Below are 22,405 nucleotides of genomic sequence, written 5' to 3' on the forward strand. Positions count from 1 at the left end.
TCTGCCTAACACTTGAGAAGGTCTGAGTGAGGAAATTATACCCCGGGTTCGCCCTGCGATGTTGTGTGTAATAAAAAATAACGAATTTCATACTGTCGGCGGTCCTCGCGACTGTGGTTCGCAGGAGGTAGCCAGTCACGTAATCTTGCTGTGTGGTTTCGAGAGTGGATAGGAGAGAACAAACAAACGAAGAGGATTATGAATACTTAATGTGTACTCTTTCAATGAACATATTCGCAGCATTGCTCTCCTCTCCTTGAGTGTATCCTTTCCTCAGCATCAATTGCTTGTTGGCGCAAGCGCGTCCATGTCATTGAACGGCGTGAGATGGACGTATCCATTTCGTGGAACCCGCAACGTGAGATTCCAGTAGTTCACATGTGTTTCCGGAATGGGCGTTAACAACGCCTCTCCACCACGAYCACAGCTTATCCTACAACAAGCATTGTTGTTCTCCGTTCTGCCCGACGAGCGCGTGTTCGGCGCAAGCGGATGGATCATGGCTCAATTTCCCACAAACTCCGTTTACATCATCGAGCATATTGAGATCGTCGGATCCTTCGGAGCAAGGCGCGATCCGAGGCTGGGCTGGCGCGTACCTGATCAAGTAAACGCTTGACAAAGAAGCCATGTTATTTGACGACGTCAAGATGAACGCCGAAGCATGGCGGCCGCGAATCCGGGAACAGCACTTGGAGTTACGATGGTCGATGCTCCAGGATGAAGGGTGCTGCTCTACAGCCCCTTTGATCTTCGACTCCACGAGTTCTCGAGAGGTGCCACTAGGCACTTGCCTGTGGCGCTGTGAGCTGAGCCGTCTGTGCGTGATGAGATCACCTCACTTTTCCATATTCTCCTCTAGCTTCACTGCTTTACCAATCCGAGCAACTTTTTCTCGGCTGTACTTTATCTTTTTCGTCCATCTTTTCGTGCAGCGGCTAGTTATGGCTACGGCCGCCGGCCGCACTCCATATGCTAGCGTCACGAGACGCTCAGACGATCCTTTGTTGGAGCATACGTCACACCCAAAGAGAAACATCCGAACACTGCCGTGCTTGACGCCTGGGCACTGGGCAGTGTTCCAAACCTTGGAAACCCATGCCGTGACGGCGTTCTGACGGCAAGTCCGGCGACTCCGGCCCCATGTGTCTTCCATTCCATTCCGTCCGTTTGCGTCAGAATCGTTCGTTACAGAAAGTTTGAACTTGCGGAGCTACTACCGCATCGTTGACCACGTCCTTGCCCACTGTTTTGGGCATTTGCCAGGTCGCGTGTCTCACAGTCATGGCCACGCCTGGGGACTCCAAAGAGCCCCAAGGCCGTTCAAATGTTCCAACACTAATGACCGATGATTTAGGGGAAGAAATCATTCTCCCAGCAGAGCCATTGCCTGGAGTCAACTTCGGCGCACACATCGACGAAAGCAACACCAACGAGCCCGCGGAGCCTGAACACAAATTTGGCTCATACTTCCCGCGTCAAGCGAGTCATCTCGGCGACAAGAGATCGATCAAACAGACCCCCACCGATGCTACTCTACTAAACAAGCTCAACCTGGGCCMTGCTTCTCCCCGACTTAAGCGTTTGAGTACTGCGCCTGTCYAAGGAGCTACCAGACCCAAACCCTTTGCTCGAACGACAACGATGTTGAGAGGGAAGAAGAAACAAAGGGCCCATGGGCAATACCAATTCGACGACTTGTCGGATCTCAGTTCTTCAGAGGATGAAGCCACTGCGATAAGTAAAGAAGAGGATAATAAGGGAAAGCAGGGTGGATTACATGAACAGAGTGATCACCAAGAGAGGCAAAAGGCGAAGAAAGGACGATCCTTCTCGCGCTTCAACGTGGGAAACGAGCACTTCAAGACCAAAGGAAAGGTCTCGAAGCGTGATGGACGTTTGAACATTTCGGTCGACGAGACTGAGGGAACGGGATACCTGGCAAAGGCTCTTGGACATACCGTCAAGCATCATCTGGACGTCCCAGCTGAAAGGCCAGGTAGGAAGCAGCGACAACATGTCTCTGACCATGCTGTTGCCGATGTCGACGCGGATGCGGAATCGATCGCTTCCTCCCTGCATACAACTGCCACCAGGCCGAAACTCAACATTGTCATCATGATCATTGGCAGTCGAGGCGATATTCAACCCTTTCTTGAGATTGGCCGGATTCTACGGAGTGACTATGGACACAGAGTGCGGATTGCTACACATCCGACGTTTCGAGAGTTCGTGGAGAAGGAGACGGACTTGGAGTTCTTCTCAGTTGGTGGAGATCCCTCCGAGCTCATGGCTTTCATGGTGAAGAACCCCGGCCTCATTCCGAACCTTCAGACCATTCGAGAGGGTGAGATTCAACGCCGGCGAGCTTCCATGAAGGAAATGTTCCAGGGAATGTGGCGAAGCTGTGTCAATGCGACAGATGACGAGGACAACAAGGAGAACCGTGAGATGATGGGACACACCAATCCATTCATCGCAGATGCCATCATTGCAAACCCGCCCTCCATGGCTCATGTTCACATTGCTGAGAGACTTRGCATTCCCCTGCACGTCATGTTCACATTCCCCTACAGCCCAACTGGAGCATTTCCGCACCCTTTGGCGAACATCAAGTCTGGGAAAAGTAACGTGGATACGAGCTATGTCAACTTCATCTCCTACCCTCTGGTAGAGATGATGACCTGGCAGGGCCTTGGTGATATCGTGAACAATTTCCGCGAGAATACGCTGGGTCTGGAGCCAGTCAGTTCATTGTGGGCACCTGGAGCATTGTACCGCATGAAAGTACCCTACTCATACGCCTGGTCACCTTCACTGGTACCCAAACCAGCCGATTGGGGCCCGGAGATCGACGTCACAGGCTTTATCTTCATGGACCTAGCGAAAGAGTTCAAGCCGCCCCAGGACCTGGTCGACTTCCTGGAAGCGGGAGACCCTCCGATCTATGTCGGCTTCGGAAGCATTGTGGTAGACGACCCGGATGGACTGACTGATATGATCTTCAAGGCCWCCAAAATGGCAGGCGTCCGCGCTCTGGTGAACAAAGGCTGGGGCGGATTCGGGCAGAGCAACGAGGACACACCAGATCATATATTCATGCTGGAAAATACTCCACACGACTGGTTGTTCCCCAGAGTCAAGGCCGTGATGCATCACGGTGGCGCCGGGACCACTGCGATTGGATTGAAGTGTGCCAAGCCCACCATGATTGTTCCCTTTTTCGGAGATCAGCCTTTCTGGGGAGCTAGGGTTGCTGAGGCCAGGGCTGGAGCTCTCGAGTGTGTGCCCTGGAAGCAGATGACAGTCGAGAAGATGGCCAAGGGGATCAAAGAACTCCTGACTGAAGAGGCTCAAGAGAATGTGCAGAAGCTGGCCGACGGCATGGCCCAAGAGGGGTCGGGAGCTGAGAATGCTGTCAAATCCTTTCACAGAAGTTTGCCCCTAGCAGGCTGGCACAATATGCGCTGTTCGATCATTGAAGACAGGGTTGCTGTGTGGGAGGTCAAGGGCAGTTCAATGCGACTTTCGGCATTGGCTGCTGAGATCCTCATCAAGCAAGGCAAGATCAAGCCAAGCAACATAAGACTCATTCGACATGTAGAGTGGAATGATTTCGATGGACCGGGCGAGCCTATCAGTGGCATTGCGGGTGCCACCATGGACTCCCTGACAAATATGGGTGCGGGTGTTGGAATGGTACCGGTCAGAGTAGCAGAGCACATGAGGAAACGGGCCAAGCACGAGCGCAAGAAGGCGAACAGAGAGAAGCGGAGGGAGGCGAGGCGAGAAGAGAAAAGGCAGCGCAAGGTTGATGAAGCTGCTGAGAAAAAGTCCGCCCCGGTCGCCGAAGAATCAAATTCTCTGCATCGACCAACCACGAAACGAGGAGAAACTGAGCTTACGATGGCGTCGGCAATATCAGCAGATCCTGAAGTTCCTCTGGCAGCGGAGGTCGTTGGCGACGTTCGACAAGGCTTCAAACGATCCGGCCACGCATTGCTTACAATGCCAAACGATTTGCATGTGGCCGTCGCCCAAGGCTTTCACAACGCTCCCCGACTTTGGGGCGATTCTACCGTACGAAAACCTGTTCGGATAGTGGGGTTCAAGACGGGATGTGTTGCTGCCCGCAAGGAGTTCACATATGGTATCTGGGATGCCTGGACCGGTTTGGTCACACAGCCGATTGGTGGGTGGAAAGATGGAGACAACATACCGGCCAAAGCCGCTGGATTTGGAACTGGTATCGGGAAAGGACTTGGCGGATTTGTATTGAAGAACATCAGCGCCGTCATCGCCCCGCCTGCTTATATTGGCAAAGGCGCAACCGTATACCTTGAGAAGAGGGCGGCGCATGACGGTCCAGGTAGCAAGGCTTACCTCCGGAAAGCTCAGCTCACGCAAGGAGCCATCGACCTCGAGGCCTTGCGCAACGAGGAAGGTGGCAGTGAGAAAGTAAAGGACGCGGAAGAGAAGGTCAGAGAAGGATGGAACATCTATGAGGATATTTGGAAAGAAGCTGCAAAGGACTATGGGCCTGTCGGTGCTAATCTCATCGGACGATACAAGTATTCGAAGGAGAGACGACGGTGGCATGAAGCAGGCGCACTTGAGAATACTCACACTGCGAAGCGCGCTTTGCATGTTCGTAGAGATGGCAAGGACTTGGAGAAGCATTTTGCAAAGCGCAAACAGGAGATGAAAGTTGCAGAGGAGCCCAGAGTTGGCGCCATGGAGGAGCCAGGGAAACGGGAGAATGAACTGGACGTTCTCCCGAACGGGCACAAAAAGGACGAAGCGAGCGCAGCAACCGGCAAAGTTCACGGGCAGAAGACGGACGACGAGACCCGCGGCGCGGAGACGGCATCGGGAGAGAAACGGTCGTCGGAGTCGGAGAAGACTGTCGTGGCCACGCCAGAGCCTGACGATAACAAGGGCATCTCTCCATCCGCTGGTCTCGCTAAGTTGCCATTTGCACATGCTGACGCTGGCATGGGCATGGGCAAGCTGAGCAAGCCAACGTTGGGCAGGAATACGGCTACTGCGTGATGCTGTCTGTTGGCGTGAGCATACATACTGCGAATTAGCGAGGAGTTATGGGCACTGATAGCGTTTTCGTATGTACAGAATGACGAAGAAGGAATATTGACCATGCTCATCACCACTCACCATTCCTGTATCCCAAGGCAAACTCTCCATCGAATCAGATCTACAAAAAGAGCTACAAAGACGAGCGGCACATGTACAGTATGCACTATCGGATGATGCGGTTCGTGGCGTGGCTCCTCCCATCGTTCCGCGCCGGTACACAAACGAACTGCCACGTCAGAAGGGCTCCGCACTTTGACTTCACATCAACCCCCACGCACTATTCCGCTACATGCTTTTATACCATTGGATGCCCGCCCTGTACAACGACTTTTGGTGGTTCGAGCTACCGAGAGCGACAGTTACACGTGCCGTCGATCGGCCAGTCACAGCCTGCAAGAAATGCAAGGCATCGGCTTTTTGTAGGGCCGTATGGAAGTTGCAGGTCGAATCGGAAAAGCTCGATCCAGAAAGCTCCCTCCCATTAATGCATGAGCACCCAATCTACATATAGCGAATGGGGCTCCACCTCTCTCTCTCTGATCAGTCTCTTCTCGTCTCGTCTCCATCTGCATTGCATCGACAGGGCGTCCGATGCCGCTGACTGACTGACTGACTGACAAGCAAGGACCCGGGCGACAGGCACGCCCTACCTACCTGCAGTCCTACGTGGTCCCAGTAGTCGCACGAAGCGCCGCAAGCTCAGTGGTTCATCAAAGACCTTTTGATGAATAAATCTCCTACGTGTATCATCATCGCTTGTGATCACAAAGAAAAAGGATACCCGCCAGCGGATGATGGGAGCCAGTTTTTTTTTGTTGCGACGTCACACTGAATTTCACGAATCGGTTCTCTTGTGCATGCATCTGTTCACCCCTGTCCTGTCCTTCTCGCCCAATTTCCCCCGATGCTTTGCCGTTGCACAAGCCATCTTGCTCTCAAAAGCTACGGTTCATCTCACCCCACTACTCTCTGTCTCGAGGAAGAGAGAAGTTGGGTTCAAACCTTTTTAGCTTTCAGGGAAAACAAACACAATAGCTCTTTCGATTCCAATCCAGGTCCTCCCTGTTGTGCGAAAAGTACCTCTCATAAAGTGATTGGAGATTCTTCCATGGCAAGATGTCTTCTGCATATGATGCCGTGAAAGCAAAGTACGGGTACCGAGAGATTTCCATTGCAACATGGCGAGATCCTCGACAGAGCGTTCATCCTGCGCGAGGTGGGCCCAGAGTTTCGCCGCCTGCTGTTTCCCCAGAATCGGTCTCGAAACCTTTTATTCCTTACAGAGTTAAATACAGACCGCGTCCCCCTGAGCCAACCGATGATGAAGAAGAGGAGGAGGAGGAAGAGGAAGAGGAGGATAGCATTTCAGAGGACGCTGTTGAAGGTAAGTTAGATTTTGAAATTCCTCTTTTTGCGGCGAAGAAGTGCTGATATAGGCTCAAAGCTCCGATAGACTCTCCTCAGGAACCATCGGAATCACAAGAAGTACCTGGAAGTCCAAGTCAAGAAGATGTAGCCCAGCCTGTTGTTTCCACGCCATCCGATCCCGTTGACTCCGAGGAAGGCAAGCTTGAATCTGCACCAGCCACGAATAACTCAACAGACGACAGTGAGCAGAACGCAGAAGTAAGCCCTGGTGATGATGGTACATCGGTAGAATCTTCTGCAGACGCATCATCCGAGCCACAAGACCTTKCCCCTGGAACGGAAGAAACAGTGGAGACCTCACAGCCAGTTGAAGCCGTCATTGAGGCTCCCATTCCAGCTGCTGAAAGCGGTCCTCCAACAGAGTCCACTGAGCCACTCTCTCCGGAATCAGCGCAAGAAGGTGATCCGGCGAAAGTCATGGATATCGAACCGAAAGAAGTTGCCAACGAAACTACCGATCAAATGCCTTCAGCAAACGAGACATCATCGCCAGAAAGCACAGGTGCTGAAGAGGAGCATTTCGAAAAAGAGTCCGTTGCAGAAGAGGCAGAGCATGTATCCCCCACGGAAGACTCATCCCCAGAAATCCCACCACCAGCTCCCGAGCCGCCAGGCAGTCCAGAAGATACTGCTTCGATCGACGAAGGTGGTGAAAAGAAAGCCCGTTTTGCGCCAGATACCCCTGAGCCTAAAGTCACGCAACGCAAAAAGAAGACTGGGAAGAGCTTGAAGAGTAAGAAGAGTCGTAGGCATCATCACCCTTCAACCGATAATCAGGAGTCCCCGGACGATATTGTTGCGATTATTGAGGGGCCTTTTGATGAGCCTGCTCCAGCAGCAGTAGCAGCAGCAGATGAAGTTGCCCCGGTGGCACACGAAGACGAGGGAAAGAATGCTGCGGCTGTAGAGGTCGCATCTGAGGAAGAACAAGTCAAAGCTGAGGATGGCAAATCTGAGGATGTCAAARCCGAGGAACCTTCCCCAAGCTCTGCTCCGGAGGTTGAGGCTGAATTTACAGCACCACCTGAACCAGTCACTGAACCGACCAAAGCAAGTTCTACGAAAGGCGACAAGTCAAGCAAGAAAAAAGGCAAAGACAAGAGCAAAAAGAAGAGTTCCAAAAGCAAGATCAAAGTCGTTGAAGAGCCACCAGTGATTTCCGGTCTGGGAATTGACTTTGGAGGTAGTCCGCCTGATGAGACTCTGGTAGTCAACAAGTCTGAGCCTGACACTGCGGCGAGCCAAGAACCGGTCGTTGATGAGGGCAGCAAAGTACAAGATGATCCACCAGCTGCCGCAGAGGAAKCTAAAGATGTTGGTGATGTCCAGGATGCTCAACCTGAGGCGGAAGCTTCTCCCGTAATCGTCGAAGTAGACACTGCTGCTGCTGAACCGGAGTCGCAGCCCAGCGCCCCCGCTGAAGATATGCCGACCTCACCGGATGATCTTGCTGGAAGTGAGCCTCCGCCACCTGTCGATGCAGCTTCTGGAATCGTCGAAGCTGGCGATACAGAAAGTCCTCAACCCGAGGCCGTCGAAGCGTCTGCCCCGCTTGAGGTTGAAGCGGATGCCGCCCCCAAAGATTCGGCCAATGAGGTGGTTTTTGAAACCTCACCGCCAGGTGAAATTGAAATTGTGACTGAGAGCGCAATTTGCGACGAAGGAAAAGCAAACACAGTTGAAAGCCTTGACGATGAAGGCAGCCCTAAATTGCCCGATAGCGCCATCGAGCTTGACGACGAGACGACCCGGGAAGATGGAGCTGGTGATGATCCTGAGCCAGAGACTGGAGACAGCCATCCTGGAAGCGTGGTCAGTGAGATAGCAAGTGAAAGTTCAGATGCCATCGAGGAAGTGACAGCATCGAAAGAAGATGTTGGGGAATCTCCATCATCAGCTCCAGAACCTGCTGCTGACGTGGACGAGCAGCCCGAAAGTCCGATCGTTGATGTGCAAACTGAATCAAGTGAGCCTGGTGAAGATGCACTGCCAGAGATCGATCACGCCGAGAGCGAAGAATCAGTTTCGAGCCCATCAGAACCTGGAAGTCCTCAGCCTGACGAAGTTGACGAAGGAGCTAATGCTGGAGAAGTCGCTCTGGAGCGAACACCAAGTATCGAGCAGATTACCAATGCCACGGAAGTCGGAGATGATACGGAAAGTGAGGATGGAGAAAGTGCCTACTCTACACCACATGAGGATGTGGAGGTCGCTGTTGTCGAAGATGCTGTTGAGCCGGCAGCGGTTGCGGATGATACCAAGGATGATGAAGCCGAGGTGGCCGACGAGGTGGCTATTGCAGACGAGTCTACWACATCGGACACAGGWGACTCACCTGACGAAAAAGCAGCTGAGCTGGAATTGGAGGGTGAACCAACATCAGTGGTAGATGGTGATACGGTTCCGGACCCTCTGAATGCCGCCGACGATACAGCTGAGGTACCAGTTGCCGCAGAAGATACGACCATCGCTGATACAACGCCTACTGAGCAGTCTGATCCCGACACCGATATCATTGAGAAGGGAGATGAAATTGAAGCAGAAGTCGCTGTTGTCATACCCACAGAAGAGTCTCCTCCCGAAGACGTGGCTCTAGTGGAAGATGAGAGCAAAGAGCTGCCATCTGCGAATGGAAACGCCACACCAGAGGTCGTTCCAACGGAATTGGAACCCGCTGCGGAAGTCATAGTAGACGCTGATGTGAAAGAAGCGGTTTCACCTGAAGAAGTCCCTGCTGAAGAGGAACCTGTCGTCGAAGCTTCTCTTGCTGGAACAGAGTCTGTTGAGGTTGCCGTGGAGCCCAAACAGGAGACGGTTGAGGAAGTGAAGCTTGAAGATCCAGTCAACACTGACATTATCAGTGAAGAACCTGTCGTTGAGGAGCCGGCGGTGGCAGAAGTCAAAGAACAGCCTGCCACTGAAGAGTCCCCTGTGGCAGAGGTAAAAGAAGAGTCTGTCACTGCGGAGCCACTGGTTCAAGAGGTAAAAGAAGAGCCTCTAGCTGAGGAGCCACTGGTGCAAGAAGGCAGCGAACAACCTCCTGAGCCGGAAGCGGGAGTGGAAACAACCGAAGCTGCTCCTGAATCAACGGAACCGATTCCACAAGAGGTCAACGAACCACCTCCAGAGCCGAAAGCTGAAGTGGAGGAAACCGAAGCTCCTCCTGAAGTAACGGAACCCACTCCACAAGAAGAACCTGCGCCTGCTCCACCAGCAGAAGAAACCGTCGCAGCCGTTGAAGAGCCCGTGGAGCCCACTGCACCAACAACTATTCCTACCTCAACCCCACCACCACCACAAGAGCCTTCATCACCAAAATTGAGCAAAGGCAGCGGCAGCAAGTCCAAAAGCGAACGCTACCAATCCAGACCTTCAAAGAAACACACCAAAGAMTCCGAAAAGTCCAGAGACAAGAAATCCAGCAAAGATCGTCGCGAACGCACACCAGAAGAATTAGCCGAGCGTCAACGAAGAAAAGACGCTCGTCGTCTCGCGGAGTCTTCTCGCAGACTTGAGGAAGAACGAAGGAGGTTCGAAGAGGAGGAAATGAGGAGGATTAGGCATGAAGTCAGGAGAGCTGCAAGAAAGGCTGCTGCTGCGGAATTGGAAAGATTGGCGAGGGAAGAAGCTGAGGATGTTGCTAGACGTGAGGCTGAGAGGCGGAGGAAGAGGAGAGTTAGTGATGTCAGACCGAGGGAGAGAAGAGATAGTGATTTGCGAGCACCGCGAGAAAGGAGGGAGAGTAAGACATCAGGCGGGTTCTTCGGATTGGTTCGCGAGAAGAGTGAGACGAAGAATGGGCCATTTGTCAGGACTGATAGCGGTCTGTCTGCCCGCGCAAGAACTTCAAGAGATGGGGATGGTGCGCGCGTGAGGCGAGGGTCGCCGCCGCAAGAAGACACTGTTGAGGAGGTTCTTCACAAGGACGATCCCAAGAGTACCTCCCATGATGGTTCGTCCAGGAGGAGGAAACATCGACGTCGGACCGAGAGTGATCGAGCGGAGCCACGGAAGCGGGATTCCGGGGAGCGAAGAGATGGAGAACGGAGAGATGGGGAGCGAAGACGCTCGTCCAAACCAGAGAAGCCCAAGGGATTCTTTGGCTCGCTTTTTGCGAAATTCTAGGTCTGTGTTATTATCTGGATGTGAGAGGCGATTCAAGGTACTGCGGGATTAGCGAGCATGGGTTAGCATCGATTTCATTGCATGAGATTATGATTGATGATAGAGATTACGACGTAGAGCAAAGCTTGCTGTGTTTATCGGCATTACGACTAGCATTATGCTTTCCGTTAGATCTTTGGTGATGGTCATCATTGACTGAGTCTGGTTCTTATGTGTCTTGCTGTTACGGGCCTCTTAGTTTGCGAGGTCACAGAACGCCGGAGAGATCCAGGCTGTTCRACTGAATCAGGTAATCCTCGCTTTCGCACCTCTGTTGGGACATACTACTCGTTGCGATGCAGAATGCCACGAAGGTTCATCGGTATCAAATAAGCCGGCTATTGGTAGCTGTAGCAAAACGGTCCAGCTTGCGTGTCCACCAGATCTGCTAGTTTGATGCTCTCAGGTGCATTCACACCGAGATCGATGATGTCCTCCAGAGTAGCGTTTCGGCTTGGCGGGGAATTGTTCACTGTGATAGTATCACCTATTACGTGATACCTATTCGCGGGGTCTTGGTTTTGCCAGATCCACCAGATCCTGTCAACCTGGGAGTGCTGTAACCAAAAGTAAGGGTCACCGGGCGAGGCGAATAGGTCACCGCCTGGGTCGCCGCCGACGAAGAAGTGCCCGCCTGTGTGAACTCCTAGGAATCCAGCAGGGAAATTGCCCTGCATTGTTGTCTGAAAGGCGCTGATGTTTGGGCTTTGCGTTATAAGATCCGTCACATTCTGATCTTGGACCCAATTCTTTGCTGCATACTAAGAAATGTGAGCGGATATGTAGGAAGCAGGCTGCGAATGGCATACCTGGCTTATGTCTCTCTTCAGACACCGAGGGTTATACCCCAACCCATTCATCTGAGGATTCGCTGTGATGTTCTTGAGCACTGGAGCTGCCGGCCTAAGGATTCTCAATAAGTATATGTAGTACAATCCTACAAGTGCTCGCACAGCTCACCCTAGATTCACAGACATGTTCCTGAAAGGCCCGGTCGTTATGCAGCCTCCTCCTTTGCCTGCAGGAATGCGGATGAACGGGGTCGCATCACTTGGGACGTTGATTGCCGAACGGTTGACAAAAGCTCCATCACCACCAATGGACAGGTCACTGCCGTCGAAGATGGGAGCATTGCGTAGGTCTAGAGCGTACCGGCCCCAGTTGATGTACGGCTGGTAACCCGGATAACCGCACTCTTCTCTTAGAGCTTTCTCCCACGTCCAGGTGAAGTATCGATGCCAGTGTAGAAAGTTTCCCTTTTGGACATCAGCATTGACTTGAGTGGATAGCACGGACCGCACATACAGTACCGTGTATATGCAACGTCTGATTTATGTGTGTGGCCCTGCATGATAAGGATCGTCAAAGTCTGGTCTCGCACATTTCTTCTGAAACTGCTCACACGAAATCATCATAACGGGTTATGGCTCCCGGGGCAAGATCGCCACTGATAGACGGCAGACGTGTCATACATAAGACCGCGTCGATGTACTGCTTCTTTTCTTCCGAGCACAGCGCGGTCCATTCCTTGCGCATGGCGGGTCCATCTTTGCCACATTTCTGCGAGGGACTGATTGCGGAGTCCAAATTGCATTGRGCATTGGCAGCGAGAGCGTCTGTTCCTGCGGTTGACGCCGGTGTGAAAGCGGCAATGGAGTGTGTCAAGGCTAGACTACTCAGTGAGAGCAAGCGCAAAAGGTTTGGTGACCACATGGTAGAACAAGGTACGGCTCGTTCGATGTTGTGGTACAGGCCAAGTAAGGTAGGTAGAGTGACATGTGAAGAGAGGACTTCCTGACCAACCTCCAAAGCTGCACTGCACGGAAAATGGGACTTTGCCTTAGAACTCCGAGATTGTGGTCCACACGGCATTTCAGCAGACGGGCATGATTGTCTGGAAGCTGCTGCAGGGATCTCGGTCTTGACATCTGCCGAGCAATTCCAACACTGACGATTTCATTCAATCATTGCGATGCGTGGCACCCTCGAGGTTGTGCACTTCTATTCTTACCGAGCCTGCCCTGCCGTGGAAAGCTGCCAACAAATCGGAAGTCGCCTTCATCTTGATTCTCCGCCTCCAGACTTTTGCACGGCAGACGGGCAAGCAGGCGTATGTAAGCGAGGCGAGGATGGCGATGAACGTGCGCAAATTGCATCTCTCAGCCCGCAGAGGAGACTTGGCCTGCTGACACGACATCACCGACTTATACATCTCATCAGAGTACGGCAACATTGGAAGTCTTGTGAGCGACGCTGATAAAGGTAACATCCAAGGTAAGGTACTACCGCTTCACCGCTGTGTATTATTCCTCCACATGTACCAGCTCGCTTCCATAGGCGATATTCCAACCACATTGGCATTCATTCCTACGCGATCRTCCCTCCCACAAAGGACAAGCTCGTGTCTACCACGAGATCTTCATGGATTCAAGTTTGACCCTGTGTCCAAACCTCAAGGATACAGGTACTACCTATTACTGCTTTATTTTCTGGAGTAAAATTATCACCACCCATCAGACGCCGGGATCTCCACGCATGCAAAAACCTGTTCTCCAAGAACCCCCGGCTTGGAGACTGGGGCCTGCCTGCGGACTCCGCAAACATCCACCTTCCGAGCCTTGTGGGACCGCCGGCGGAACTGACTTTACGCATATAAGCTTTACATGTATCCACGAGTCAAGGGCCATGCGCTGATGTTGGCAAAGTGCTGGCATTGCTCTTCCCATGCTGCTATTATTGAAGAAGAGACGTCCGAAAGCAACCGCGTTGCAAAATTGGTGCTATTGCGTTGCATGGATAAAACTGTTCAAGCTTGTTCCTGATTCGACTGTTAGTTATGTCGAGATGGCCGCGCGTGAGATGATAAGTCCATATATGCCGATCCTTGCTGCACCTACCCGGCATGGTCCCCTCGACATTCTGCGTCTGAGCCCCAACACCCACCTGGAAGAAGGGAAGACTCGGACCTGGGAAGACTCCGACTTCCAACGCCGAGACTTCAATAATCTTTGGGCATACATCCTCTGCTCCAGATATGCGATGAGAGTTTTTCCTCTGAACTTCCATTCCTTGACTCTATTGACACACCTTTCACCCCGCAACGCCTCTCCTTATGAGCAGTCAATTCTGCTCTCTTTCGCTTTTCGGAGCGCCGCTTGAGACCAGACAGCATCGCATAACTTTTCACAATGCCAGTGCTATTCGAGAGACAGAATGCAACACTCGGATTACCCCCGCCCGATCCAGCCTACTGCGCCAAGTCAAATCTTCATGAGATTATGGGAGTGGTCATCGCAATGCACATTGCTGCGACTGTTGTTATGTTCTTGCGCACAATAGTGCGAGTATTTATGACCAAAAGCTTTGGCTCTGATGACTATGCAATGCTGGCTGCATGGATGAGTCAACTAGCAACATTCATCTGCTGGATCGGCGAAAGACCATATGCCAATGGAAAGCGTTCGGCGTGCATCACGCCGCATGATTACGAAATGCACGCGAGATGGCAATATTGCCATTCGCTGTTTGTCATCATCGGCCTGGTCTTGGTCAAGGTGTCCATTGCGCTGTTTCTCATGCGATTGGTTCCTCCAGGCAAGAAATGGAAACATTTCCTTTGGGCCTCGATCGGTATGCGAGATATTCCTCCACACCGACCACGGCTGACAGCCTATAGTATTCCTCTTCTGCTTTTTACTTGCCTGCCTTGGCACATTGATCTGGCAATGCGTTCCCGTCCAGGCAGCCTGGGACTTTTCATTGCGCGCAGAGCCAGGCACAACATGCTGGAGTAATGATACATTTGCCGCGATTGGCCTGTTTAACAGCGCCATCAACTGTGTTACGGACTTTATGTTCGCCATGCTTCCGATACCTATCATCGTCAAGCTACAGATCAACGTACGGACCAAGGTGACGCTCGCTGTGATCCTCAGCTTTGGCTACTTTGCGTGCGCTGCTGGGACACTCAAAGCAGTGAAGCAATACACATTCTTCAAGCAGAAAGATCCGTTCTGGCACAACTCTGTAAGTTCACCATCAATCCCTAGGATCTATGCGTGGATACGGCTAACATCATGTCTGCCCGAAAGTTCAATGTCTGGGCGGCAATTGAACTAAGTGTCGGCATCATAGCTGGCTCTCTCCCTTCTCTCAAGCCGATGTTCGCAAGCTTATTATCGACCACCAAATCCCTCGTAGCACATTATTCCCCTCACAACTCTCACAACCGCACAGCAGACAGATCAGGCTTCCGGCGTCACGACGACGACTCCAATCAGCATGACGTCAAATTAGAGAATTGGACCGAAGGATCCAAAAATGACTCGGTGATTGACGAACGACCAGCTGTGCGGTCAAATACCAGAGTCAGTCGAGATCATAACGCGCCCCTGCAAGATGCGGAACGGGCTTATAGTGTTCGGGTTAGAAGCGGTACGAACGATCACCAGATCCCKAAGGAAGACGACGAGTGGGAGACTATCGATGTGACGATGAATGAGAGCAGCGAGAGGCTGCATCGTCCTTTGGAGATCCATAAAGAGGTGGAGATTTTCTCAACTTCGCAACGCCGTAAGGGGGGGTGAGGGCGAGTGAATATATGAACTTTTGACTTGAAAGGYGCTTGAACTTGAATGTACAAAAAATCTTGCACTAGCTGATGGGAAGTGTACGGATATAACGATCCGAACCATGACACGCTCAGAGTTCCAGCACATCATCTGTCCTCTCCCGGCAATGAAGGTCCAGGGCGCGGCCTTTTGAAACGATCGGAGGACATCAAGATAGATGACGACTCGTAAGAACGCCTGCTCCGAGCTACGTCTGCTTCCGAAATCGTACATTCGCACTGCATGATTCTGCGAATCTCTGAGGTCATCCCTCGGCCTCTGTGCGAGATTTTGTCCCGCCGCTATCGTCTCGGACGATGCAGCTCATATCCATACCCTAGAGCAGCGCTCTGAGCGCACAATTTTCCTTGTTGCCGGGTCGATTCCGTGTCCTTCGCATGCAGTATGTCATATATCGTGATCCATGGGTCCTTCGTGTCGAGGCAGTGATCCCGGAAGATCTTGGATGTAGTCCTCTCTCACAACACCACATACAACAGCCTCACTTCTTCTTCGCTAGTTTCTCTGCCGCCTCCTTCATCGCGACCCGCTTCTCCCTCTTGCCGCCCTTCAAAAGCTCCAAATGTCCCGCTTTATTGGCCAGAGACTTCTCGGTCAGGGCTGCCAGACCACTGGAATGCGCCTGTACCATTATTAGCGACTTCCTCCACCACCTCCGAAATACCGTGGACAACGCACCTTCTTCATCGTATTCTGCTTGATCAGGACGGCCTTTTTCGGTTTGATTACACGGTTTCCGGTCTGCTTGCGCTGCGTGCTGTCGGGTCGTCAGAAATCGAGCTGCTGATTGCTGGAGAGATGATGGTCTTACGTTTTTACGGCTGGTGCCTTTGGCTTCTTGGCTGGACCTTGCGCCATGGTGAGTAGACTTAGATATGCCCGGAATTGTAGATGAGATCAAGATCGCGGCACATTCTTAGAATCTTCAAAGTCGTGCCAAGCTTTCAGGGTCCAGACTAGCGCTCCCGTCTCCACATCTCCCTCCCGGCTGCCGGCTCACCTCCCTTCTCTCTCTTCCTCCTTCCACGCCAAACATGCCGGACTGCTCCTACGCCAACATGCAGTTGTATACTCGAAATCACACAGACTCTTAGCGATGTCTCCGCTCTCGAAGCCGCTAACGATCGGAATTTTCTTGTGCGCTGCGGAGCATTTTACCCGRACATCACGCGCTCATGCTGCTTGCTAACAGCCGGATGCAAGACTGCTGATCACCTTCCATATTGCCGCTGCACCCCACGAAACGTAGGCCTTTCAGGCTGCTTTTAGCCGGAGTACTGATCTCAATGACCTCCAACTTGATGAAGCAGATCTTGGCAATGAGTGGATCAAGTCTTCTATACAATCTCTTCCGTCCATATAAACCTCAGGCGGCTCTCGCCATGCGGTAGGCTATCGAGAAAGGCAAAATGCGTCTCCTTTTATCTACCTCTATCTTCTTGCATGGAGTTCTCGCCATCGGCCAGAAGCCTATTGTTACATTCGATGATTCTGGTCATTTCCTAGCTAGCCAAAGCTCTTTCGTTACGATCCACGCCGATCAGAATGACTGGCCGGCCGTGCTCCGAGTGTGTGATGATCTTGCCATGGATTTTGGCCGTGTTACGGATGCCAATGGCTCTGTGGTACTTCATGGAGACGGCATGTCAGGGATGAATGCGAGCATGATCTTTAACATAACCGGCAGATCCAGTTTTGGCATTACGAGCGAAGCCGAGAATGCTGGCGGTGCCATCATTACAGGCACAATCGGACACTCATCTCTTGTCGACGGTCTCATCGCTCAAGGCAAACTTAATGTGACAGAGATTCAAGGCGGCTGGGAATCGTATGTATCTTCAGTTGTATACGACCCTGTGCCGGGCGTACCTGAAGCTCTTGTCATTGCAGGTTCGTCGCTTAATCGGTTTATCGAGTTTAAGCACTACTAAGCAGTAACATACAGGATCTGACCGTCGAGGTACGATCTATGGACTTTACACCATCTCGGAACAGATCGGAGTCTCCCCTTGGTATTACATGGCAGATTCTCCGCCTCAGAAGCACAGCCAGATCTATGCCAGTAATGTCACCGTCGTACAGGGTCCTCCTTCTGTCAAATATCGTGGGTTCTTCGTGAGTACGCCCAATGATGATGAAGCGTGAGGCGCGGCTGACGGCCAGTCAGATCAACGACGAGGCTCCAGCTCTCGTCGGATGGATCGATTCGAAGTTCCCTCCATCTCCTTGGGGACCTGGCTTTGGTGCAGAGTACTATAGTCTCATCTTTGAGCTATTGCTCAGACTTCGTGCCAATTATCTCTGGCCGGCGATGTGGAATAGTATGTTCAACATCGATGACCCTAGGTCACAGGCCCTAGCCGATCAATATGCTGTGGTCATGGGCACATCCCACACTGAGCCGATGATGCTATCAACCAAGGAGTGGAACGAGTTCGGAGACGGACCATGGCAGTGGAGCACCAACAATGAATCCATCTACCCTTTTCTGGCAGAGGGCGCCGCAAGATCGAAACCGTATGAGGGTGTTCTGACGATGGGTAAGTGGTTCTGAGCGAGTCCACGCCAGCGATGTACACATTTCCGCATGATCTATGCTCACGCCATCTTTCTCACAGGAATGCGAGGTTCTGGTGATACTGCCCTGGCTCCTGGTATCGAGACCGCAGTTCTTGAAAGCGTTGTGGAGGCACAGACGGAGATCCTTACAGCTCTTTGGGGCAATGAATCGGTGCAGGACCCTGCTACTGTCCCTCAATTGTGGTGTCTGTACAAGGAGGTACAAGGCTACTACGAAGCGGGCATGGATGTCTCTGAGTATATCACGCTGCTCTGGACCGACGACAACTGGGGCAATATCCGGCGTCTGCCATTGCAGAATGAGACTAGTAGGAGCGGAGGCGCCGGCGTCTACTATCATTTCGACTACGTAGGAGACCCGCGGAATTATAAATGGCTGAATTCAATTTCAATGGAGAAAACTTGGGAGCAGTTACATCTTGCGTATGAGCGGGACGCGCGCCGGATCTGGATTGTCAACGTTGGAGACGTGAAGCCTCTGGAGCTGCCTATCAGCCATTTCTTCGATCTAGCATACGACATCACACTCTGGGACCACAATAGCGTGCCCTCATACCTGGATTCGTGGGCTTCGAGAGAGTTTGGATCCGATGTGGCTCACGAGATAGCACTATTGATGGCAAATTATTCACAGGCAGCCGGCAGACGCAAATTTGAGCTTGTCGATCCGAACACATACAGCCTCATCAATTACAACGAGGCCGACAGGATCCTTCAGGAGTGGAATACCATGCAAACTGCCGCCGAAGCTATTATGGCCAAATTACCGACTGAAACTCAGCCTGCATTCTTCGAAACTGTTCTCCACGCCGTCGCTGCTGGCCACGTTTTCAACGACATTATGATCAGTGCTGCAAAGAATAATCTCTATGCCAGGCAAGGTCGGAATAGCGCAGATCTGATGGCTCAGCACGTCCACGACCAGTTCGGGCACGACCGTGAGCTTACCGAGCGATACAACACTCTGCTTGACGGAAAATGGGAGCATATGATGGATCAGACGCATTTGGGCTACGAGTATGTCTAATGCCTCCCACTTGAGACAGGTGCTAACTCTGCCTTCTAGATACTGGCAACAGCCAATGCGTCAGCGGCTCCCTGGATTGCAACACAACATGCCTACTGAAGCAAGCCTAGCTGGACACTTTGGCGTCAGCATTGAGGGGAGCAATGCTACTGTTCCTGGAGACGACAAGTACCATGCTCTTTCCTCCAATAGGCTTACCATGACGCCCTTTGTTCCGTACGGTCCAGAGTCACAGTGGCTGGAGATTTACAGCACCGGCACTGAGGCAGTGAATTACAGTATCGCAGCCAATGCAACCTTTGTGCACTTCACAGAGACATCCGGACATCTTCTGTCCGACGGCTCGAGGGATACGCGCATTTATGCTACCTTCGATTGGGACAGTTGTCCGGAGGGAAGTGGTATGGTTCTGGTGAACATCAGCACCACAAGAGACAACTCGACTCAACTTCGTGAAGAAACTCAATATGGGACTCAATACAGCATGCCACAACTCATGCTGCCCTTCCACAATGTGAAGGTACCCTCCAACTTCAGCAATGGCTTCGTTGAATCGGACGGCCACGTCTCTATGGAGCTCGCACATTACAGCTCCATCACTTCGACTTCGAGCGAGGTCGCTTACGAGATTATCAACGGACTCAGTCGCACTCTCTCCGGTATCACCCTCTTCCCAGTCACAGCGGAGTCCCAATCTGCACCCGAAGCGCCAGGTCTCGAGTACAAAATCTACACTTTCACCGACCTCAGCGAAGGAATTCCCGCAGCTCCACATCTCATCGACGCTGGAATTCCAACCGGAATGGCTTCCCCAGCGAATCTCATAAACGTTACAATAGTCACAACGCCATCCTTGAATACTATCCCCGAGAGACCTCTCAAGTACGCGGTACAATTCGACGAGGAAGACATTCACACTGTGCAATATGTGATTGATCAGCCCGACGGTGCGAACCCTGTAGGGTGGTTGAAAGCTGTGGCGGATAATTCTTGGAAGAGCACCTCAAATTTCACGTATAGTGGACCTGGGGAACATACGCTGAGGGTGTGGGCGTTGGAGCCTGGTGTTGTGCTTAACACTGCTTGGATCAATCTTGGAGGTGTTAGAGATAGCTATCTTGGGCCTCCGGAAAGTAAGAGGATTCCATGACGGTGATTTGGGACAAGGGATGGTGAAATTGAGGATTGCCGCCTCTCCTTGTGGTGGTGAATCGACACAAGGCTCGCGAACGGGTAGCTACAAGCACAAAAAGCAGCAGCCTTGCGGAGAGTCAAATACGAAGAATCGAATGTCTAAAATCAGTGATGTCTCCATAACCATGCTGTCGTTATTGCAGGAGGATTTTGACATTCCGGACCGGGGAGATACAGCTGCTGCTTTATTATACATATGAGCCTGTCAGTCTCAACTCATGCCATCCGATATATTGTTGCTCGGCCGAGATCCAACCTCAAACTAGACTCCGCTGGACCGCTCTTCTGGCATCTGCTTCGGATATTAACCGGTAACGAGATCTCATCGCCACGCTCCCAAAATCTCGCGGCAAATGGAATATCTGGGACGACCACAGGCCGAGATTCAGGGACTTGCCACGGTCTTGCCTCATTTGGCACGGTTATAGAAGGCCAGGCGATATTTTGTCCAAGCTCCGGGAAACTTGACCAATGAAGAGCTACAGATTAACGATTGCCGTGGCTTCGAAAAGTCTCGTGATACCTCGGCTGCAGATCCATCCACATGTACATACCATCAAGTGTCCAGGCATGTAAGCATTTGCCTCCTTAGTGTTGAACAATTCCTMCTTCACACATACACACATTCACTACTATGAAGGGCTCATTATCAAGACAAGAAGTTGCAAAGGTATAGTTGACTGAGTCTGCCTGCGTATTCGTCCCTAACAACGACAATAGCACACCTCCGAGGATGATCTCTGGATCATTGTCGACCACAAGGTGTACGATGTAACGGATTTTGTCGACGYACACCCTGGTGGCGAGGTTGTTCTACGACAAGTTGCAGGCGAAGACGCGACAGAGGCCTTCTACAACCTCCATCGCCACGAAGTCCTCCAGAATTACAAGAGCTTGCTCATCGGCACTCTCGATGGCGAGACACCTGAAGTAGCCGATTACAAGCCAGGCGATCTCAGCACCGTTCCATACGCCGAACCTCTTTGGTTGAACCCAGCGTTCAAGAGCCCATACTACAAGGAAAGCCACCACAAGCTACGACAAGCATGCCGAGAGTTCATCGACACACACGTTATCCCCGAGGCCAAGGAAAGGGAGATGAGTGGCCAACATATTTCGCAAGAGTTGATCAATAAGATGGCTGAGGTGAACTTGCTTGCTTGCAGGTTGGGTCCAGGAAAACACATGCACGGCAGGAATATCTTCAACGGAGCAGTCGAGGGCAAGGACTACGATTACTTCCACGACTTGATCGTCTGCCAGGAGCTCGCAAGAGCTTCGCAGAGAGGTTTCCAGGATGGCAACATGGCTGGCATGACCATCTCCTTGACTGCGATCCATCAGTGGAGCAAGGACGACGAACTCCGCGAGCGAATCTCTCGCGAGGTGCTCTCTGGCCAGAAGAAGACTTGTCTTGCCGTGACAGAGGCCTTTGCCGGTTCTGATGTTGCTGGTCTTAGGACTACAGCTGAGCTCAGCGAGGACGGCGAGCACTATATCGTTAATGGAACGAAGAAGTGGATCACCAACGGAATGTTCTGCGACTACTTCGTTACCGGCTGCCGAACGAAGAAGGGCTTTACCGTGCTCATCATCGAGAAGGGTGAGGGTGTCGAGGTCAAGCCAGTCAAGACCAGTTACAGTGCCGCCGCTGCAACGACCTACATCGAGTTCAACAACGTCAAGGTCCCCAAGCGAAACATTCTCGGACCAGCAGACAAGGGCTTCGCCGTCATCATGTAAGCTTCCAAAATACCGGCTCTTCTATCCTCTGCCTACGCTAACAAACCCACGCAGGGCTAACTTCAATCACGAACGTTTCATGATGGCTGCTATGACATCCCGATGGATCCGAACCGTAACAGAGGAGTGCTTGAAATGGGCACACCAGCGAATGGTGTTCGGCAAGCCCTTGGTCCAACAACCCGTCATTCGCCAGAAGCTCTCCAAGATGATCCAATACACCGAAGCCCTCCAGGCATGGACCGAATCAATCACATATCAAATGTGCAACATGCCCTACGACGAGCAGAGCAAGCACTTGAGCGGTCCCATTGGTTTGCTGAAGGTCTTCAGCACACGCGCTGGCCACGAGATTGCGGATGAGTCCATTGGAATCTTCGGCGGCAGAGGTCTGACGCAGACTGGAATGGGTCGTGTGATTGAGATGTTCAACAGAACGAACAAGTTTGACGCTGTCCTTGGTGGAACTGAGGAGATTTTGGGCGATCTCGGCGTGAGGCAGGCGATGAAGTTTATGCCTGTTGGTGCTAAGCTTTGATCTGGA

The 22,405-nt window shown here is 52.0% G+C and overlaps 7 protein-coding genes; 5 read left to right on the forward strand and 2 right to left on the reverse strand.

Annotated features, from left to right (window-relative positions):
- Positions 1–1,284: 1,284 nt before the first annotated feature.
- RCC_08087 (related to sterol glucosyltransferase) lies at positions 1,285–5,052 on the forward strand (the record flags this gene model as incomplete). Its single annotated transcript, XM_023773339.1, has 1 exon — positions 1,285–5,052. One exon carries the CDS (start codon positions 1,285–1,287, stop codon positions 5,050–5,052), a length of 3,768 nt encoding a protein of 1,255 aa, XP_023629107.1.
- Positions 5,053–6,210: 1,158 nt separating this feature from the next.
- RCC_08088 (uncharacterized protein) lies at positions 6,211–10,647 on the forward strand (the record flags this gene model as incomplete). XM_023773340.1 has 2 exons in its annotated part: positions 6,211–6,478; positions 6,539–10,647. The coding sequence occupies 2 exons, from the start codon at positions 6,211–6,213 to the stop codon at positions 10,645–10,647; spliced, it is 4,377 nt and encodes a 1,458-aa protein (XP_023629108.1).
- A 377-nt stretch (positions 10,648–11,024) lies between these two features.
- RCC_08089 (related to tyrosinase) lies at positions 11,025–12,222 on the reverse strand (the record flags this gene model as incomplete). XM_023773341.1 has 5 exons in its annotated part: positions 11,025–11,447; positions 11,496–11,589; positions 11,647–11,942; positions 11,992–12,031; positions 12,089–12,222. The coding sequence occupies 5 exons, from the start codon at positions 12,220–12,222 to the stop codon at positions 11,025–11,027; spliced, it is 987 nt and encodes a 328-aa protein (XP_023629109.1).
- Positions 12,223–13,874: 1,652 nt separating this feature from the next.
- On the forward strand, positions 13,875–15,272 carry RCC_08090 (uncharacterized protein; the record flags this gene model as incomplete). XM_023773342.1 has 3 exons in its annotated part: positions 13,875–14,316; positions 14,363–14,712; positions 14,778–15,272. 3 exons carry the CDS (start codon positions 13,875–13,877, stop codon positions 15,270–15,272), a joined length of 1,287 nt encoding a protein of 428 aa, XP_023629110.1.
- Positions 15,273–15,798: 526 nt separating this feature from the next.
- RCC_08091 (uncharacterized protein) lies at positions 15,799–16,175 on the reverse strand (the record flags this gene model as incomplete). XM_023773343.1 has 3 exons in its annotated part: positions 15,799–15,939; positions 15,996–16,074; positions 16,129–16,175. The coding sequence occupies 3 exons, from the start codon at positions 16,173–16,175 to the stop codon at positions 15,799–15,801; spliced, it is 267 nt and encodes an 88-aa protein (XP_023629111.1).
- A 551-nt stretch (positions 16,176–16,726) lies between these two features.
- On the forward strand, positions 16,727–20,074 carry RCC_08092 (uncharacterized protein; the record flags this gene model as incomplete). XM_023773344.1 has 5 exons in its annotated part: positions 16,727–17,207; positions 17,263–17,432; positions 17,485–17,857; positions 17,936–18,914; positions 18,964–20,074. 5 exons carry the CDS (start codon positions 16,727–16,729, stop codon positions 20,072–20,074), a joined length of 3,114 nt encoding a protein of 1,037 aa, XP_023629112.1.
- A 678-nt stretch (positions 20,075–20,752) lies between these two features.
- On the forward strand, positions 20,753–22,399 carry RCC_08093 (probable acyl-CoA dehydrogenase family protein; the record flags this gene model as incomplete). XM_023773345.1 has 3 exons in its annotated part: positions 20,753–20,788; positions 20,839–21,857; positions 21,916–22,399. 3 exons carry the CDS (start codon positions 20,753–20,755, stop codon positions 22,397–22,399), a joined length of 1,539 nt encoding a protein of 512 aa, XP_023629113.1.
- Positions 22,400–22,405: the final 6 nt, after the last annotated feature.

Source organism: Ramularia collo-cygni (assembly GCF_900074925.1).
Source record: "Ramularia collo-cygni strain URUG2 genome assembly, contig: RCC_scaffold13, whole genome shotgun sequence".
Classification (NCBI taxonomy): Eukaryota; Fungi; Ascomycota; class Dothideomycetes; order Mycosphaerellales; family Mycosphaerellaceae; genus Ramularia; species Ramularia collo-cygni.